The sequence below is a fragment of the Clavelina lepadiformis genome, chromosome 1, assembly GCF_947623445.1.
Source record: "Clavelina lepadiformis chromosome 1, kaClaLepa1.1, whole genome shotgun sequence".
Classification (NCBI taxonomy): domain Eukaryota; kingdom Metazoa; phylum Chordata; class Ascidiacea; order Aplousobranchia; family Clavelinidae; genus Clavelina; species Clavelina lepadiformis.
The window spans coordinates 19,797,618-19,816,279 of NC_135240.1; the positions used below are offsets into that span (position 1 = coordinate 19,797,618).

General features: G+C 37.1%; 1 protein-coding gene across 1 annotated transcript; it reads right to left on the reverse strand.

The window, feature by feature from the left end:
* Positions 1-4,403: 4,403 nt before the first annotated feature.
* Positions 4,404-7,970, reverse strand: LOC143459898 (trypsin-4-like). Its single transcript, XM_076957216.1, has 8 exons — positions 7,666-7,970; positions 7,471-7,521; positions 6,766-6,925; positions 6,208-6,355; positions 5,757-5,889; positions 5,359-5,540; positions 5,156-5,275; positions 4,404-5,058 (listed from the first exon to the last, which is right to left on the reverse strand). Exons 1-8 carry the CDS (start codon positions 7,910-7,912, stop codon positions 5,008-5,010), a joined length of 1,092 nt encoding a protein of 363 aa, XP_076813331.1. The 5' UTR covers positions 7,913-7,970; the 3' UTR covers positions 4,404-5,007.
* Between the last annotated feature and the right edge of the window lie 10,692 nt (positions 7,971-18,662).

Below are 18,662 nucleotides of genomic sequence, written 5' to 3' on the forward strand. Positions count from 1 at the left end.
GCGGTCAGGTTAAGAGAATCGTAAAATTGCAAAAAGTTGATTTTAGTTATTTACGGTTTAAGAAAAAATGGATTTAAATTTAGATTAGCATATATAGATTTAGGGAATTTTAGGCAGAGGTAAGCATTTGGTACATCGAAAGTACCGTCGGTACTTGTACTTGGCAAAAAATGTACCAAAGGTACTCGGTACTGTTTCAAAAAGATAGTTCGGTAGACTACTCTGTACGGGTACTTTTGTGTAACTTTTCTAGCTGAAAATTCAACCTTCGCCCCTATGATGGCTCAGCTGCAGGTTACTCTAGGTCAAAAAATATGTGACCCTGATCACTCATTGCGAATATATTAAACATTTATGGATTAAAAAAGTTGACATTGGGGTTTAATTAAAATCAATTTCGAATTTGGGCTATACACTGGTTAGCGTATACCACAGTCATCTTATTATATTTCAATCTGGTACTTAAGAACTATTGAAGGTTGCGAATTCTGTCTAGAAATTCCTAAACTTCAGTTGAATAGATTATGTAATTTTAAACACTGAGAATCTAATTAGTTTCACTCTTAATGCTCTTCATTAAAACTTCAAACAAACACAAAAAATTACAACTAAGTTATATTACAGTTCATAAAAAGGATTTTAAGAACCCATTAGCAATCAAAGCGCAACTCTCTACATTACCAGATTTCTTAAAGAAATTGTTCACAGAGTTGTTACGATCTATCTCTTGTCATTCATTCAAACTCTAATACAAAACTCAATACTAAACACTGAAATCATAGCATGCAACGGTACATATATACACTGAAGGGAAGAATTAAAGAAATAGAATCCCAACTTGAGGCGCAATGCGCTTATCCAAACAGGGAATGATTTGAACTTTTAGACTCGAAGATTTACAGGTTAAGTGTTGTTCTAACAAAGAGAAGCAGTCCTTGATCAAACCACGACAGGTCATCATTGTTTTGCGAGGAGATTTTCATGCTAAATTAGGAGCACATGCTTGCAAATACTCGATCGGAACGTGCAAACATTACCGTAACACCGAAACAAATGAAAGGGGTTAAGACTTCTACATTTCGCCAGCTACAATAATTTGGCACTGACGAATACCCTGGGAAAAGCGTCTAGACCCTAGAGTATGGGCATGGCCTTTTCCAATTGGTGAACACCACTCCCAGATAGACAAAATCATGATAAAGAAACGTCTCCAACCCAATGTCAAAATTTTCAAAACAAATAGTTTCTCAGAAGCTGTCATTGGAAATGATCATGAGCTTATCATGGTGACATTTAGACTTCATTTCCAGAGTCAAATTCAATGTTAAGAAGGTAGAGGGCCCGAATATCACAGCAGCATTTCAGGCTAAGATATGAGGGAAATTTGCTGCAGTTCTCTTGGATGCAGACAACACAATTGGAGATACGCTGAATGCCAACTTTAATCCAGCAATAATTGAGACAGCGCACAACAGTCTTGGAAAACAAAGACCTACTAAACAACATTTGATCGCACACAATATTTTGGACCTCTGCGTTGCACGGATAGACCTAAAAAAGAAGACGTACAACGTGGAAGGAGCAAAAAAGTACAGAAAAGTCAACGACGAAATCAAGAGTACTATAAGAAGAGCCAAAGAAGATTGGATCGAAGAGAAATGCTAAAACATTTAAAATAATCTGACTAGAAATAATTTAGTAAAGCCTGGAACGAAATGGAAAAAACTTACTAACTCAAAAAACTGTGTACCCGACCATCATACAAGATAAAGCAGGAATTGTTTGTCAGAGCAAAAAAGCATCCAAACAAGATGGACGGAGTATTGCTCACATTTGTTTAACCATAATGTCACAGGACATACGAGCATTTTAGATGTTCCCCATGCAACCAACAAGGGTGCTAACTCCATCCTTCAGGAAGAAGTTGAAGAGGCAGTAAGAGCACTGAAACAAAAGAAGTCACCAGCAGTGTTGTAATGACTCGAGTCAATGACTTGATTAGAGTCGACTCGAGTCACGTTTTTAAATTACTTGACTTGACTCAAGTCTCGGAAAGTAACTTGACGCGATTCATTAAATCTTTGTTGTTTATGTATTGACCAACTGAATTGCAGACATTTGATTTCGTTACGAACGATCGGTTAAAGGTATGGCCAATGACATGACTTAATTTAACTTGCATTATATTTTAACTTAACTTGGCTTGACTTGACCCAATTAGTAATTTGACTCGACTTGACTCAAGACAACTTCCCAAATGACTTGACTTGACTTGAGTCCAAAGAAAATGACTTGGTTACAGCACTGGTCAACAGGAATGGACAACATCCCTGCAGAATTGCTTAAATCTGGGAGCAAAACAATGATCAGAGCTTTCCTTGTTACCTGCAACAAGATCTGACAGTCGAACATTTGGCCCACATCATCGACGCAGTCGCTTATCATTGCCTTACCATAGACAGGCAGCCTAAAGACATGCCAAAACTATCGTACCATCAGCCTAATTAGCCATTTCAGCAAAGTAATGCTAAAAATTCTGCTGAAAATATTCACAATTTCACAAGCTGAAAATATCATTGCAGAGGAACAAGCGTTTTCCGCTCTAGACGAAGCACAACCGAGCAAATTTGCAATCCCGTAATCATCTGCGAGAGATAGGCCTGCCTTCAATACCAACAAGATTTGTATTATGTCTTCGTGAAATTTAAGAAGACTTTCGAAAAAGTCTGGCAAGCAGTTTTATGCGTAACCAAACTAACCATGAATGTTTACAACATCAACCACAAAATGACCACACAGATTTTTAGAAAATCGGTTTTAATTGTTTGTTCGATCAATCAATTTACTCGTCCCTTTGATATCTAAACATTGTAAACATCATTTGAAAGTTCTTGCTTTGAGTTAAGAAACTTTATTTCAAAGGCAAATTTTCTAATATGACTGTATATTTTAAAGCAAAGTGTTACTGTTAAGGATTTATGATACGTACAGTCCCATCTTGGTTTACAATGGTTATCCATGATTAGGACAAATAAGTCATTTTTAAGTCGCTCAAAAATTAACAAAAAATAATTAATAAAACCCGCAGGCTAATAATTTCAAGCAATGTCATATCGATCCAATAAACATATACTATATACTCTGTACTAATACCGCCTATTTTTAATGCTTGTTTGAATTTTGTTGTTGAAAGCGCTTGGGACCTCAAAACTTGTCATAATCGAGTATTTGCTGGTCTTGTTAACAATGTTACAATTTACCCCAGTAGCTGTTACAACTTACCCCGGCACCGGGGTGTTACGTTGATTGTAACAACAAAATGAAATTTTTTGATCTTATATTACAAACAGGCCACAAATAGAGTAGTTTCAACCTTTTCTTTAATTAATGATAATGATACTTTTCTTTAAAAAAATGGTTTGTCAAATTTGACCAAAGAGTTTCCTCGAAAAAGTAATGTACTAGAAATTCGTTACGACTAACCCGGGTCTTCCCTATTGGCACCTGAAAACTGCTATAGTGCGACTGTATTGGAGAATCATAATTCATTGCCAACAACACACTTGCGATTTTATAAGTATCATGAAAACCTCTGATTTCAACCCATATGGCTGCGCCCGGAGACAGATGTTCTCTACCCCCAGTTACGCTTCTGCCGCTTAGATCATGTAACCCTCAAATTCTTTTGCAGTAACAAAATCTCATTTTTAAGGTAACATGTCCTGCTAATTTTCAATTTGAAGGTTGTTCATTAACCTTGATATTGTGCGTTAGTGTGTGCTAAGTTCTCCACATAGACATGCTAAGGCGCTATTCCTATGACTCTGAAGTCATTTGTTTTGCGTAATTTTATTGGCCGCCGTAATTGAAGATCAACACTTAATCAAGTCATTAACCATGTTGTGCATCTGCGCCATTTCACTTTTTGTATCGTTGCGAGAGGTAGATTCTTATTGAGCATAATTTTCACTTTTTGCACTGTAATAAACGGTCGCGGTATCGTTTAAGTTTTAATACAAGCTCTAGCTTTAGAGTGTTTTGTATACTGAAGCAAGCCGATCACTGTCTTGCTCCCCTTCCTTCGACCACGATCCTTCTAAAAGGAGTCAGGATTTAACCAGGATTCTTTTCATTTCGATCAGTAAGCACACGATTCGCTTTGTAACAAAAAGCTTCAATTGGTAACTCAGACCAAACTCGGAAATTCTCTGCTGTATACATCTACACAACACGTGACTAAATTGCTAAATTATACTTTTTTCAGAGCTATTCTCTTATCCTATCGCCGCCTACTTTTAGCAACGGGCTGCGTGACCCAATAACGGTGAAATATTTATTTTGTATATATAGGTTATCTTTTAATTCAAATGCGTACGCTACGCATTAAAAAGGCCAAGCAAACGTCAATGAAACATAATTTAATTTTAAGCGCATAGCGGTATAACACCATATAAGACGAGCAAACTGTTACACTACATGAATAGAATAATTTATGAGCATAACTGCAAAATTGTAGCCTAAATTATAAAGCACGTTACAACACTCTGTATAGCCACAAAGCTTAAGCAAATATAGAATTCAACGATTCAATTCAGATTCAATTCAATAAAAACTCAAAAAATAAATTTGAAAACTTATGTTAACAGCAAAAACCGTCATCACAAACCAGCAATCAAAATTGAAGTCACTTGACATCTTCTGTGACGTATCTAATAAAGTTAATGTATCAAAATATGACAGATCTCTTAAACAAAAATGAATCTATTAGACCTTGGATGGTTATAGGTTCAAGATATCAAGGCCGCTTGCACTATATTAAAACCGTGGTTCATAGGATGATAAAAGTTCTTCCCATCAAAATAGAAAATAAATATATTTAATGTAAAAGCAACGACGGCAAACAAGCTTTTGATTAAATATCTATTCAATCCATTTACATAAGCAAATGTACAAAGGAATCACGAACAATGCAATCATTTGAGGAAAAAGCTGAATTTCAAATACTGATTACGTTTCAGATATTTGTCGGATCCAACTGTTAATTTCACCATTTGCGACCTGCACAGAAAACGAGTGAAATGTTAAGATAGGTTAAAAAGCTAATACCCAAAGATCCTACAAAATCATCCGCCCCGAAATTTTCATAGTAAACTACCTTAGTGTAAACACCCGGTCGAGCCTGTTGAGCGCATACTTCTGTTCCATAAGACACTACCCCATGAACGTAGTAATATCCATCGTCGTGTTGGCAAACTAAAGGCCCTCCGCTGTCCCCCTATAACAAATTGATTGTTATTAAAACATAAACCTCTACAATAATTGCTGCATTAGCAATACAAAAACATTAGCGTAAATCACATTGCAAGAGTCCTCGCCAAGTTCTCCACCAGCGCAGAACTTAGGGTCGCCAGGGTTAACAGTTCTAAATAGGTAAGCTTCTACTGCCCCAGGACTTGATGTAAACCTTTGACATATGGCATCAGGAATGATTTTCAGGTTAAGCTGCATTAGTTGGTCTTGTCGCTGGCCGTTTGCAGAAGCTGTAATTCCAAAAAGAATTAGGCCTACTGTGTAAATAATAATTAACATAAATGCGACTGTACGGTATAGTGTAAATTGTTAGAAATGAAGTGATATCAACCCTGTGTACAATAGTACATAGGAAAATTACATACGGTAAAAACTTCTCAGAACCTATACTTTTTTATCTGTAATATTTGTATCTAAAGTTAGTTTACGAATGATATTAAACTTACAAGTGAATCCCCAGCCCAGAGTTGCACAGATCGCTCCAGAAAATGTCGGCTTGTTTAAGGCATCTGTTCTTGTTCCATTGGGTACTAGGCAAGCTGGTCTGATGAACTGGTTAAACAGTACAGGCGATTCCATCTGAAAACGATGAAAGCGATGAAAGCGATTTTGCAATAAAAGTACCATGTTAATCACCAAACATTTAATTTCTCCTGCAATCATTCAGAAGGGAAAGAACTACCGCTACACACTGAATAGATTTTATACAATATATTAAATCTGTTTGACTGGAGAAAAATGTAACAAAGTGTAGTAATGTTTGTGACACAGTTTTCCACCAAATAACTTTAAATGATAAAACTACATTTTACCGTCCTTTCTATGTAGGCTATATCTATCGTGAAACGTAGAATTATTTTAGTTCTTTACGGCACAAATTTATGACAAGTTAACTACCTTTATAAGAGCGATGTCGAAATCGTAGGTATTTGTGTTGTATTGCTGGTAGATCATAATTTCAGAAAGATTCCTTTTAACTTCTCTTCCAGAAGTTACAGTGATGGTATGCTCACCAACTACCACTCCATATAAATTGGGATCAATGCTAACAGTTGATAAATCGTTTTATTCATTTGATAGTAATGCGTTTAGTTGATAAATCGTTTGTAAATGCAGTAGGCTTAACTACAAAATACTCAAAGTATTCATTTTTCCACAAAATTTTGAATAAAGGTTTTCTTTTTCGAAAAACTGTAGCAAACTCCATATAATGATAACGGACACCAAAGAAAGCATTGAGATATGTCAACTTTAAGAAATATTTCTCGTTTGTTACTTGCATTTTTGATTTTAATGTTACTGATTTCAAAGTAACGTGCAATACACCAAGTTTGAAGCTCATGCAATGTTAGCAACAAAAATGAACTGTTGTTCAGAAAAAAAAAATGGTTTTATGCAATTAACGTGTTATTTATATTTCCATAAAGTAAGATTAGGTTGAAAAGTTTCACATACGTGTCAAAGCAATGTGCAGCTGTTAGAATCCATTCGCTGCTCAACAAAGTCCCGCCACAGACACCATTTTTAAAAAGCGCTTCATTGCTGTCTTCACCTTTAACCTTGGTATGAATATAAACCATCCATGGCCATCGACCGTCCTCAGCTGTGGTTCCACCTGCAAATGTAAAAATGTTTTAAGTGGAAATAATATGTTCACATAATGTAAATTTAGACGTAGAAAAGTATCTACATCTATGTAATAGCTGAAATATTTTATAACTACAGCAATAACATATTTGTTTTCTGTTTCTTATCGCGTAGGCGGTTCATAAATTTTGGTATAACCTTTTGTAACCTATGCCAGAGCATATTTAAAAAACGCAATGATTGTAGAATGATGGAAACAGTATATCAGTATGTGAAGAAAATCACCACAGTGTATGATAAATCTTTCGAGGTAGAGTTTGTCGACGCAAGGACTCAAGGAAACACTAAAGTGCAAACCTTATGGCAAAACGAGGCTTTATTACGGCCCCGGCGTGCTTAATAGGAAACAATAATCTGTTTCCATCTTTGCTAGCTGATGATGATGACGCATGGGGTTTTTCGTACATAAAGCAGACTTTTCACAAGTGATTACACCAGGTAATACAAAATAGCAATCAACAACGGTTTCATTTTAAGTACAATACTTAGGACAGTTAACTAGCGTAAACTTACCAATAATTCTTTGATCCAAAATAAGAGCCAAAAAGCCGCTGAGTGCCGGATCTGGAAAGAAAAAAATAACACAATGTATAGCTGAAAAAATTTTCCAATTACAGACGAAGAAAAAAGCCGACTACAAAATACTTAAAGTTTTTAAACGTAAAACTTAAACAAAATTGATACTTGAATCAAAATACTAACACTTACTCGCTGCCCGTTGTTCTTGCAGTTCGTCGGGTGGGATGCCACACTGAGTAAAACTTGGCTTTGTTGTAAGGGTCACATCTGGTGTAAATGTTGAAATTTCAGTTACATCCAAGGTAACCGGGCTTGTCGTTGGTGTTGACGGTGTCGTGACAGGCGGAGTTAGCTCATAATAAAACAAGAAGCCAAAAATAAACAAAGTGCCCCCAACCACTGACCATCCAGTATACACCCAAGCCGTACCAATCATATTGAAAGTTAGTTACCTACTGACAACCTGCCGCTATGCATATAAGAAAGACGTTTTATTCTAAGCTTTTTTCATTCAGAATTCTAAGTTTTACCTTGCCTCACAGTTTACTAAACAACACGAAACAATTTTGCTGCGTTATATGAAGTGCAGTTCCGGAAGTTTTTCTAAAAAAGTTGCGATGTGAGTCATCGATTGATCTTATTTATGCCTAATTTTTCCGCTCAATTTGAATGTTGTATATGTTGTTTGTCATAACCAGGCTAGCAGAAAATGTATGCGATAAACGGCAAGGTCAAATGAAATTACAGCAATGATGATGTGCACATTGTGCGGTAAGTTCTGCTGCTTGAAAAAATGAACTGTCACTACTGTTAGTTGAAAATATCATGGCGGGAATTTACAGCCACAGACATTCACTGACACGACTCAACTGCGTCAAATTGCTTCAGGCTCTGATAGTCTTGCTCGCTACTTTGATAATGACATTAATGGTAAGTTTCTGATAGGTCTTATTACCTTTTGGACGCAGATGACAGATATGAAACAAAAATATATTATATTAACCTCTGCCTGTGAAAATCATGTTCAAGTTAACATAGGCCTATACTCTAACAAACAACGGACGTTATGCAATGAAATAAAAAAAAAACTTCCTGGCTTTTCCGAGTTGCCAGTGATACAACCAGATTAATTTTTAGGTAGCAAACAGTTTTTTGTAATATTGTAATCCTGCAAAATCAACAACAAAACTGAGACTTTTGCAGAGTAGACATAGTAGCTTGTGGCCAAAACACAAGCGCCAATTCAATCAAGAAGCTTTTATACCGCGTTCATGATGACAGGTGTATGTGATATTCAATATCTCAAATGGACAAAAAAAGCTGGTATCGTATTTTCGCTGGAAAAGTTATTTTAAGATTATCATCTTGTTTGGTGACGTCAGGTAATAGTTCGTATCACGAACAGACGAGATTATCGCTTAAATCGCAGTGGTTTTCTTGTGCTGGTGAAAGCTTTTTATTCAAATCTTTCATTTAAAACTATTCTTTTTTCTCACGATGTTAAAATAAGAAGTTTAAAGACCTTGTAATTTTGCTGTATAACAAAGTGTAACAACTTAAAACTCCTTTAAGCGATTTAAAAATCACGTTTACTAAAGAAATGTTTTCAATCGTGACTATAACTGCATAAGCTTTAACGAACAAAATAAACGTAGAATATTACAATTATGGAAAAGTAATTTTAAGATATTATCGACAATTACCATAGTTTCGCAGTGATGAATTGCACGCTTACAATGTATGTTTCATAGAATCTGGTTCATCGTTTTTGTAATGATCTTACCTGTTTACATGACTTATTGTCCGTTTGGCCGTTCTCCTATTTAACTGCATTTAAATATTGCTCAAACTCACACTATTAATGATAATTTTCCAGTAAACTTACCGAAATTACCGATTACGTCAATTTGGTATGCTTTTCCTACAAACACGTATTTGCAGATATTATTCCGATAAACATTAACCATATCGCCATAGTGGACTTACAGGAATAATGATGTCGCGTATACCTGAAATCCATGCATGACCACTGCAATTGCCTCAATTCTAATAACTTCTTGTTCAAAATAAAAGACTCAGCAAAAAATGAATTTCACTTTTACCAGAGGTTAGGTACATTTGCTTGTTTTCTTTTCCTGAAGCTGTCACTGCTCTAGGCATTTTGATATAATCTGGCGGCCGTCTATATTGCTTGAGAGTATGCAGTAAGTTCACGTCGACTATAGCGTATTTAAGTTGCTAAAAGCGATGAATTGTACAGACAGGCATTTCTTAAAACAAAAGTGGGCGTAATTTTCAGACAAAAACACTACATCAAAGGACTAATATTTGAAGTTAGGTCAACAGGAAAATCACTGAGTACACATCCCCACTATTTAACGCACTATAGAATATTTATCAGCGACCTCATCTATTCTCCTTACTACCTTAGCGCAGATCACCGGCAATTCAAATGTGTAGCAACCGGTTCGGTTTTTTAGGTAAACTTCGCAGTTAACCTTACAAGTTACAACACATGTTTTTTATCCACCTATTTTGTCTGATCTGCTGCATTTGTGTTTTTATATAGGAAAGAGTGTTGCGTGTTATTACTTAAAAGGTAAACAGGTGAGTCATTTGCAATAACTGAAATTTATCCAAGGATGGTTTTTAATTGTTCGTAGGTGTCGGTCGCGTCGTTTCATCAGATGACGTCATTATTTGTCTGATGATGTTTTCACAGTTCAACGCTTTTCTCAGATCTATTTGGTTGTAAAGTACACTTGCCTGCTCGGTCACTCTGTACGTATAGGATTGGGTAATTCCGCACAACAAAAGACTGACGATAGAATGTGCACTACATTATTATCGATAGTTTTGTTGCTTACAACCAAAGTAAGTTGAAAGCCATTTTTTGTTTTTACGTCATCTCCTGTTTATGCGGTTTGCAACAAAAACATTTGCGTCAAACCAAGGCCTGGTTTATTATTGTTTACTCCTGTTTTATGTGAAAGGGAAAAACAATAGTCTTTGGAATTTATAACTGTAAAATCGGCGTGTTTTTAGCAACCAACTGTTCAAGATAACTCGCGTTAAGTCTATACAATGTAAGGTAACCTGCGAAAGTAAAATATGCTGCTGTATTTGTAAAGCATGTTACCAGTATGAGGCCATTTTTACAATAAACGGCACTCATGTTCCAAATTCTTTACATTTCGCAATATAAAGCTTAAAACCGACTTGATTACACATAACTTGTGACGCATGTTGTTTTGGAAAATCGATTGGTTTTAGCTATAGTATTGGTGCCACTCAAAATTACAAATCAGTGAAATTGTTGTTAGATTTGTCTTAAGTTTCAATCTTTTGTTAGCTTTACACCTGGAAAAGGATTCAAGTGTTCATTATCGTCCAGCAGCCTTTCTTTAAAGTTTAAGTGCTGCAAAGTTTCAATGGAAACGCGATTATTTGTAAAAATTAAACCTGTTTAACCTCTACTTGCTCATCGGATGTGATGACAAATAGAATCTTCTTTATGTTCAAGAATGTTCTTTTATTGTAAAAAGGTCAGGTTTTTATTGACAAATATTATGCAAAATATTTAGGACTCTTGGTGACTCATGAAGCGTTCTACTTACGTCCTAAGACGATGGATTTAGTTTGTGTTGGCAACTAAAAGCATCAGAAATGAGCAAAGAATGACGACACCATAAATGACACCAAAATCTCTTTAATTGCTTAAATTATTAAGTCGCGAAACAACACATTTGTTCTAAGCTATTATTTTAAATGCGTTATCAAACATTGATTTTGTTACAAGACCGCTTGCTTTTATTGCTTTTTGCCATTACCCACTGTTGCACCAAAATACCGAAGCATATAAGGAATATTAATACCTATCCAGCAAAACTGTTCCTGCAGAATTATGTCATGTAACTCTTTCTGTGATACTTTCCTTAAAGCAGCCTTCCTTAAACTCAGTTTTTCTAGAGAGTAACGTTAAAAGATCGCTATAGAGATTTTTTTTATTCAAAATGCCTGATCCCCGAGGCAGCAATATAACGACCACGAAATAAACTCGTTAGCGTTGTTTTTATAACTTTGCCTTAGGACGACTTGATCTTGACGTTTAGTGAGGTGACGTAGGAAAATCCCTGTCTACTGCGCTTTGTCATCTATATTAAGAAGTCATTGACTCAAAAAAAGTTCCAGAAAAAAATATTTTGACGGAAGCATGTCATACGAGATTAAAATATACTTTTATACAACAAAGTTTGAATTTTTATATCTAACCCTGGTACATAAATCTTACAAACAAAGACATACGTTATGCCATACTAAAAACATGAAATCATATAAAATGTATTGTGTTCCAGAAAATTATTATAGTTGGTTATAATGCTGTTTGTGAAAGTATTAGTAGTAGTTCATTAAAAAGATTTAAAAGGACTAACTTTGGAAGCATTTATGTTTATTTTTTGAACAACAATTTCAAAAGCAACAGCACATTATTTCGATCATACAAAGCATTTCCGTTTTACTTTCAAATTCTTACGGAAGGCGGTTTTTGTCTAATTTGTTTTTGTATATCTTATGATTTCATGAAGGCCGCATTCGCATACTTATTTTTTCGGTCACGGTGCAGGATGCGTGATCATTAGGTGAAGATTCATACAAAGACCGACTTAAAAATTGAGAATTTAGCAGACTTGGAAAGCTTTATGCGACGATTAGATCCGAGGTCTAAAGAACATGGACCAATTGTAAAATTCTACCCAAAAGTTACACCTTGTATTGATATTTTATTATACCAGGTTTACTGATTTGTTACGGTTTGATCGATATTTACCCTACACACTGTTCTGTATTTCAGTTTTATCAGCCTTCAGAATTGACCTCTTTACAAGGCCCACTTCAATTAGTGTATTTATTTGTAGCTTACATTAAATTGCCATTTGAAAAGCGGAGCGCGTATTCGTTTAATTATATGACGTAGTTGATCGCTCTTATTTGGAGTCATTTCATTTATTTGCCACTAAGGCTATTGATCAGTCATATGAGACATATCAAATCCAAAACTGTTCTGTGTTGTTCTGCTCTTTTCGGTCTAAATATACTGTAGTCTGTGCCGTTTACGAAATAAAGGTTAAACTTTTTTTCCAGCCGATAAAAAGCGAAAATCGGACGCATGTTAGTTTTTTCGCTGCACTCAATCACCCGTAAAAATGGCTCAGCGCTGAAGTTATTGACGGACGCTTTTTGTGCCAATTAGAGTCTATGATATTCATCTTTTGCATAAAATGTTTTTATCTGAAACGTTAAATAAATAAATTATACGGAGAAGTTAGATTAATAAAATGTATATTTAACTGCAAAGTTAGGGGTGTTTGTGAACTGGACTCGCAACCTTTTCTGTAAGTATTTTGTAGTCAGCTTAGATGAGAACCTACAACAGATTATATCATATCACCATTATAAGTTAAGTTAATATTTTTGAACCGAATCTCCCTAGGTATAAACTACCAATATTGCTATGTATGGTAAGTCATCGGTGCACATGCTTAAAATGAAGGAGGCCATGATGTACCCTGGCGGGATGTCGTTTTTGAAGAGTCGTAAATTGCTTTACTGGCCGTGACTGGAGGTGAAGGTGATCCTCCGATTGTAGAAATACTCCAAGTGTCACGGGATTATTTTTACACACTTGTTTTAAGAAGCACTGCACATTGATACCTTTTTAGTTGTATAGTTAGATGTATATTCCACGACGTGTTTTTATATTTATATTAAGATGTATTTCAGCCGTATTGTTGTGGCCATAATGTGTGACTGCGTTTTTATTTAGTATTAGTCATCGATATGTCACTTGTGAATCCTTTTATTGTTAGTAAGTTTTCTACACGTGTACACGGTTTACGCCTTTACCCACAACTTCCCCCGAGGTATGTTACGCTGCCCACAATTTCCAATCTGACACCCTAATGATATTTAATTGATTACGCTATGTTTTGTTGGAAAAAGTTGGGTCAGTCTACATTTGGTTTTAATACAGGAAGAACGTTTGTGTTTATCAAAGGAGTGCTCATAAAAGATAGAAGAGCAGAAACCGGCTAATCGACTAGCCGTAAGAGCGGTAGGTTTCCTGGCCAAGGAAAATCTTGGTTACACAAAGACATGCAATTTATGTGCCTGTCTACTGTAGAAGCACACAGAACAACCTGCATAAGGTCTCGGTGCCACACTGTGCCGCACACATTTGTAAGGTCTGGCAATGCCGGCCTTTTCCTTGTTTCCAAAACTATTTTCCATATGTTGGTTCGTAACAATGATCTCATCTACAAGACTTCCCACGTTGAAATCCGGTCTGCTTAAACGAAAAGAATAGATCGATGATAGGTTGGACGCAATAGCAGGTCAAGCGTTTGAGGATTTTGAAGGAGACAACAAGTTTCTCACAAGTCTAAATGCTTACACTTTTTCAACTGATGCATCACGTTATTGATCTGTTGAATGTCAATGGCGTTTGCTGAAACAAGAATAGATGACGGGAATGCATTAATCGGTTGGTAGGGTTGTTTAGAATGCTCCATGCCATGAGGCCCGAATGTTAGAAGCATGTGGTGCTAATAACTTTCATTCCCTGTTCTTGGATTGGACATTGAGCCTCCCTAACAGCGGTGGTTGCTGCTTGGTTAGATGCTGTGCATGGAGAGACATAAAGAAAGGAGCGGTATAGGTGGATTCATATTTAGAGTATCAGAATGTCGTTGTTGATGCGGTGGTGTGGAGATTTATTGATACTGACATTGAACGCTAATTCATTGATTGTAAAATGCAATCTTAATTGCGCTTTGTCAACATCAAGTGGTCAACGTTGTTATATTGTGCAATGCGTTGTGCAACGTTATTGTGTTTCATAACAGTGCCATTTTTGCTAGATTACAGCATTCTGTACAAGCTTTATTACAATGTGACTATTAACCATTCATTAGCTTAGGTTGTTGGAGTCATTCAAAACTCGTTGGCCATGCATTCCGTTGGGACTACAAAATAATCGGACATAACATGGTCTGCGGTTTGTTACTTTGCCCTACACTCGTCACAGGCCGGAAAGTTTGCCACTCCTCCCAGGCCAGTCTGGCAAGCGAAAGTACGATGGTGTGGGAATCGCCCTAGGTGATGACTTTGCGAAGTCTGACAGGGCTTTCTTACCACTCGGCGTTCCATTTACTTTTCGCCTTGTTCTATAGCAACTAAAGTGTGGCTGGAACAAAAGGGTATCTTGATTTTAATCGTGGGGCTTGCTTATTTGCCGAGGCACAAACTTAGAGGAAGGCAGATGGGAGGCTCCCGTCGCCCAACGAGCGAAAAAAAGAGTGGCTCCATTGGGGCGAAGTTGAATAGGCGCAAAGATGGGGAAATTCTCCAATGGTGTGGACGTAGATGTTCCGTCACAGTACGATGCAGTTTATGACAATGAAACTTTTCTAAGTGTTTATTTTGCGATTCCAGACAAGTGCGCAGTACTCAATCGTGGAGTAGACTAAAGCCAGAGCTGCCGTACCAAGAGTAGCAGCCTCAGCGTCCCAGCCTGAGTCCACCAATCGTCTTCTCGTCTATAAAGAATCTCTTCCAATTTCTTGTCATTACACTAACGACAGTCGTTTACGTATGTACGTATACTTGTACGATATCGTGTTTGGTAGGTCACAAGAAATGGAGGGGTGCCAAGACGGAACCTTGTGGGATGCTGTTATTAATGCATCGAAGCCTGTTTCACTAACTGTGAACAGTGGTGAGCACAGAGCTCCTGTTTTTGATAAGCTCCATGATCATACGTAGCATGTGCCTGTCTGAAAGCGGACAGGGGACGTTGCAGGCAAAACTACGGTGCCATAATGTATTGCAGGGTTCTGTGAGGTCTAGACGTACAGCGCTTCGTTAGCCTTGAAGCTTTCCTCGATAGCTGAGCTATGGTTGACTCCCCGCATTGGAACTCAGCCTGTTCCCGGCCGGGGAAAAAGGGGTTCGAGAACAAAAATAAGTGAAAAATTTTGGATATGCAAGTATTGATTAAAAGTTTCATCGTGACCAATCTTCTTACCTATTCTCTCAACGTGTACGTCCAACGTGCCCTACCCCATTTTCCGAATTACTTTTACGCGAGGTTAGATTGGACAATTTAAGGGTACAGTTTAATCAAACATTTTGACATTAGGTTGCAGCGGCCTGGGTGGTATTTTTTAATAAAATTACATGTATTCTAGTTGTTGATTGAAGGCCTATGCCCATCGACTACAATGCACCTGACTACGAGAAAATTCTCAACGAGCTCCCTGACTCGGACTCTTTTACTGATCTTCAATCGATGCTCAGCTGTATGTCTGAAGCCAACCTTTTTAAGGAGTAAATGCAGCAGGTCTTAACAAGCCTTACTACAACCAATGAAACTATGGTCAACGGCTCCTACGTCGCAAACACATTCGCGCACGCCGCGAAACAAACGTTACTCCTAGCACTATCTCATATTACTAATCGAATCGATTACGAATTCTTCTTAGCCCTTATATTCATCCTGCAACTCCTTGTAATGATGTGGGCTCTCTTCCACACCATCGGGTTTATCCAATCATATCCGTACCATTTGCAGTATGCCAGATTCCTTGTCTCTAGTGTTCGCGTTTGGCGACATCAACATCGAGCATCAGTTGGACATCCACAGCAAACTGAATCGTCGCCTTTGCCTCGACGTTCTCGTAATCAACCGTCTTTTTCCGGACTTTCCGATGACGTGCCACCTGCTTTCTCTTCTCGTGATGATTTCATAGAAACCCACACAATTTAAGTTTCATCATTTGTATCACTTTGTTTTTATGTACCATTAATTTCATGTGCATGTACCATCTTGTCGTTTTATTCTGTGCTTCGTCGCCTTTGGTGAATTTCTTTCTTCTCTCCTGCTTGTATATCTGCATGCTTATTTCCTTTCCCTTTGCTGCATAGCTTCGTCTTTGTTGTTATATTGTTTTTTAATCTTCCCGCTTTATTGCTTGTTCATTTTTAACGTTATGATTTTCGTTGTATCAATTCATCTCATTAGCAAATGCAGTTTCCTTGAACAACCTTCAACTCTCTGGTTTTTATACAGATTTTGACGTTACTACTGTTGGTGCCAACGGAATTTCAGTATGTCGGGGGTTGCTGTATTTTTTCCTGGCTTCCATATTGACGATACAACTTCTTATACTCCGGTTGATGTCGCATCGCCCACAATTACCCAGACAATTTCTTATATTCCGGTTGATCTCACGTGACCCGATTCACTGTTTTCACAGTCACCTCACCTCAAATACCGCTTTTCAGACCAGTTCAACAAGGCTTTAGTTAATTAATGCCTCGGCGCACTGATCTGGATGAATGGCAACGAACGGTGATTTGTCCGGTACAAGAAACAATTTCAGCCGGTTGGAAAAAAACATTTTCGTGCCATTTTTTTGGTAAAGTGGTTTTTGGTTTCCTGCGTCACCAACCACTTCGTCTGCAGATCTTTTATCTTGCTTCTAGCAGCTGGAAGAAACATTTCAGCTGGTTCCACAATTTCCTTTACCGGGAAAAATGTATACCGTGATAGCGGCCACATCTGCTATCCCCTTGGCTCACTTGCAGCAGGTTTATGGCTTACTCGTGTGCCGTATTGACAACGAAAATTTGCAATACGAACAGTTCAAACAGTATTTGCAAAACATGTTGCTCTCGGAGTTTCCCTCCGTGATATAATTGTATTATCATCTGTAATTTTTCATTCATTTGTCCATATTGTAATTAATTGATTGTTGTTTGTGCATGCTCACGTTTGTTATCATCAATATGTTATATTTAAATTTTTTAATTTTTCCTTCCGTAGCGAGGGAATAATGCCACGGCCTGGCTATGTATCAATGCTAATACATCATTTCTTGCAAAAGTGTATTCTAGTTATTGGTTGAAGTTTATGGATTTGTTTTTGATAAACTCTTCCACTGTCGATTGATATTTGGAAACATGCTCTGAATAACTTCGTGTCAGCACTCCTTTTAGTACGTTTCCAGGTTGTTTTCCAGCATCTATTGTGATAAAAAGTCTTTATTGCCCACCTCTCTGCCCACCTCTTAACCTTAACACTGATTAATTATATATTAATCTATGTCTCAATGTGTCAGCTTAAGCTATATATATCTAACGCCGTCTAAACATTCTTTCGCTCGCTGCACCTGCTACGACTTGCTGCGCTTTTCATGTCGAACATTTTAACTTCCATCGCTTTCACGTTATATAAGCTAGCACTTCTACCAACGAGCAGAGTTAGTCGAGTGAATCATCGAAATCAACGGATAAGTTTTCTGAGCTAGCCATGGTGGTTGCAACTGAATAGACATCTTATAAGCAGTAGTATTACTTATATGTTCTTGGTAATTCGTAATATTGAGAAAGTGTACAGCACCCACAATAAAAACCTTTACTTGTGAGTTATTTCTGTTGTAATATTAAAACCTTTCGGCCTGCAAAATGTAGGGTAGAGTATTCTCACCGCACACAACAATAGAGTCAGATAATTCAACAGGTAAATCTAGTTAAGATATTTTCCAAAGTCAAAAGGGTCTTTTCAAGGTAATGTCTAAAATGGCATTTTAAATTATGGACAAGTTACTGAACTAGTTTTGTAGCCTTCGATTCCAAAACGGTTGTTGGACATTTAAGTAGGGATGCCTTAATTTCGTAACTTCAAACCAGGACACTTCCAAATTCAAAACACAGCCCTTCAGGAAACAGACAATGCATTCAAGTTAAATTTACGTTCTTGACTCGAATTTTTCAGTACGAAACACCTTTTCTAGAATTCGATGTTCAGTTGAATTTTCTCTTAAAAATCAAAAAGAAACAATCAAGTTTGCAACCTAGACGACAGTTCATGCTGTCCGAACAAGTTAATCAAGTCAAGTCAAGTTAATGAAGTAGGCATCTTGATCATAACAGCACATGTTGACTGCCTAACCGAGACATTCAAGCTGACCGAACAGGAAGCAGGAACAAGACATTAAAACTTGGATTGTCCCGGTTAAAACGAGACGTATGGCAAGCCTATCTTGAAGGGCCTGTAGTACTATTTCGAACAGTTTTGAAACGGCAACACGGCGATCGTGACGAAGGTCTTATGCAAGACGTCACTT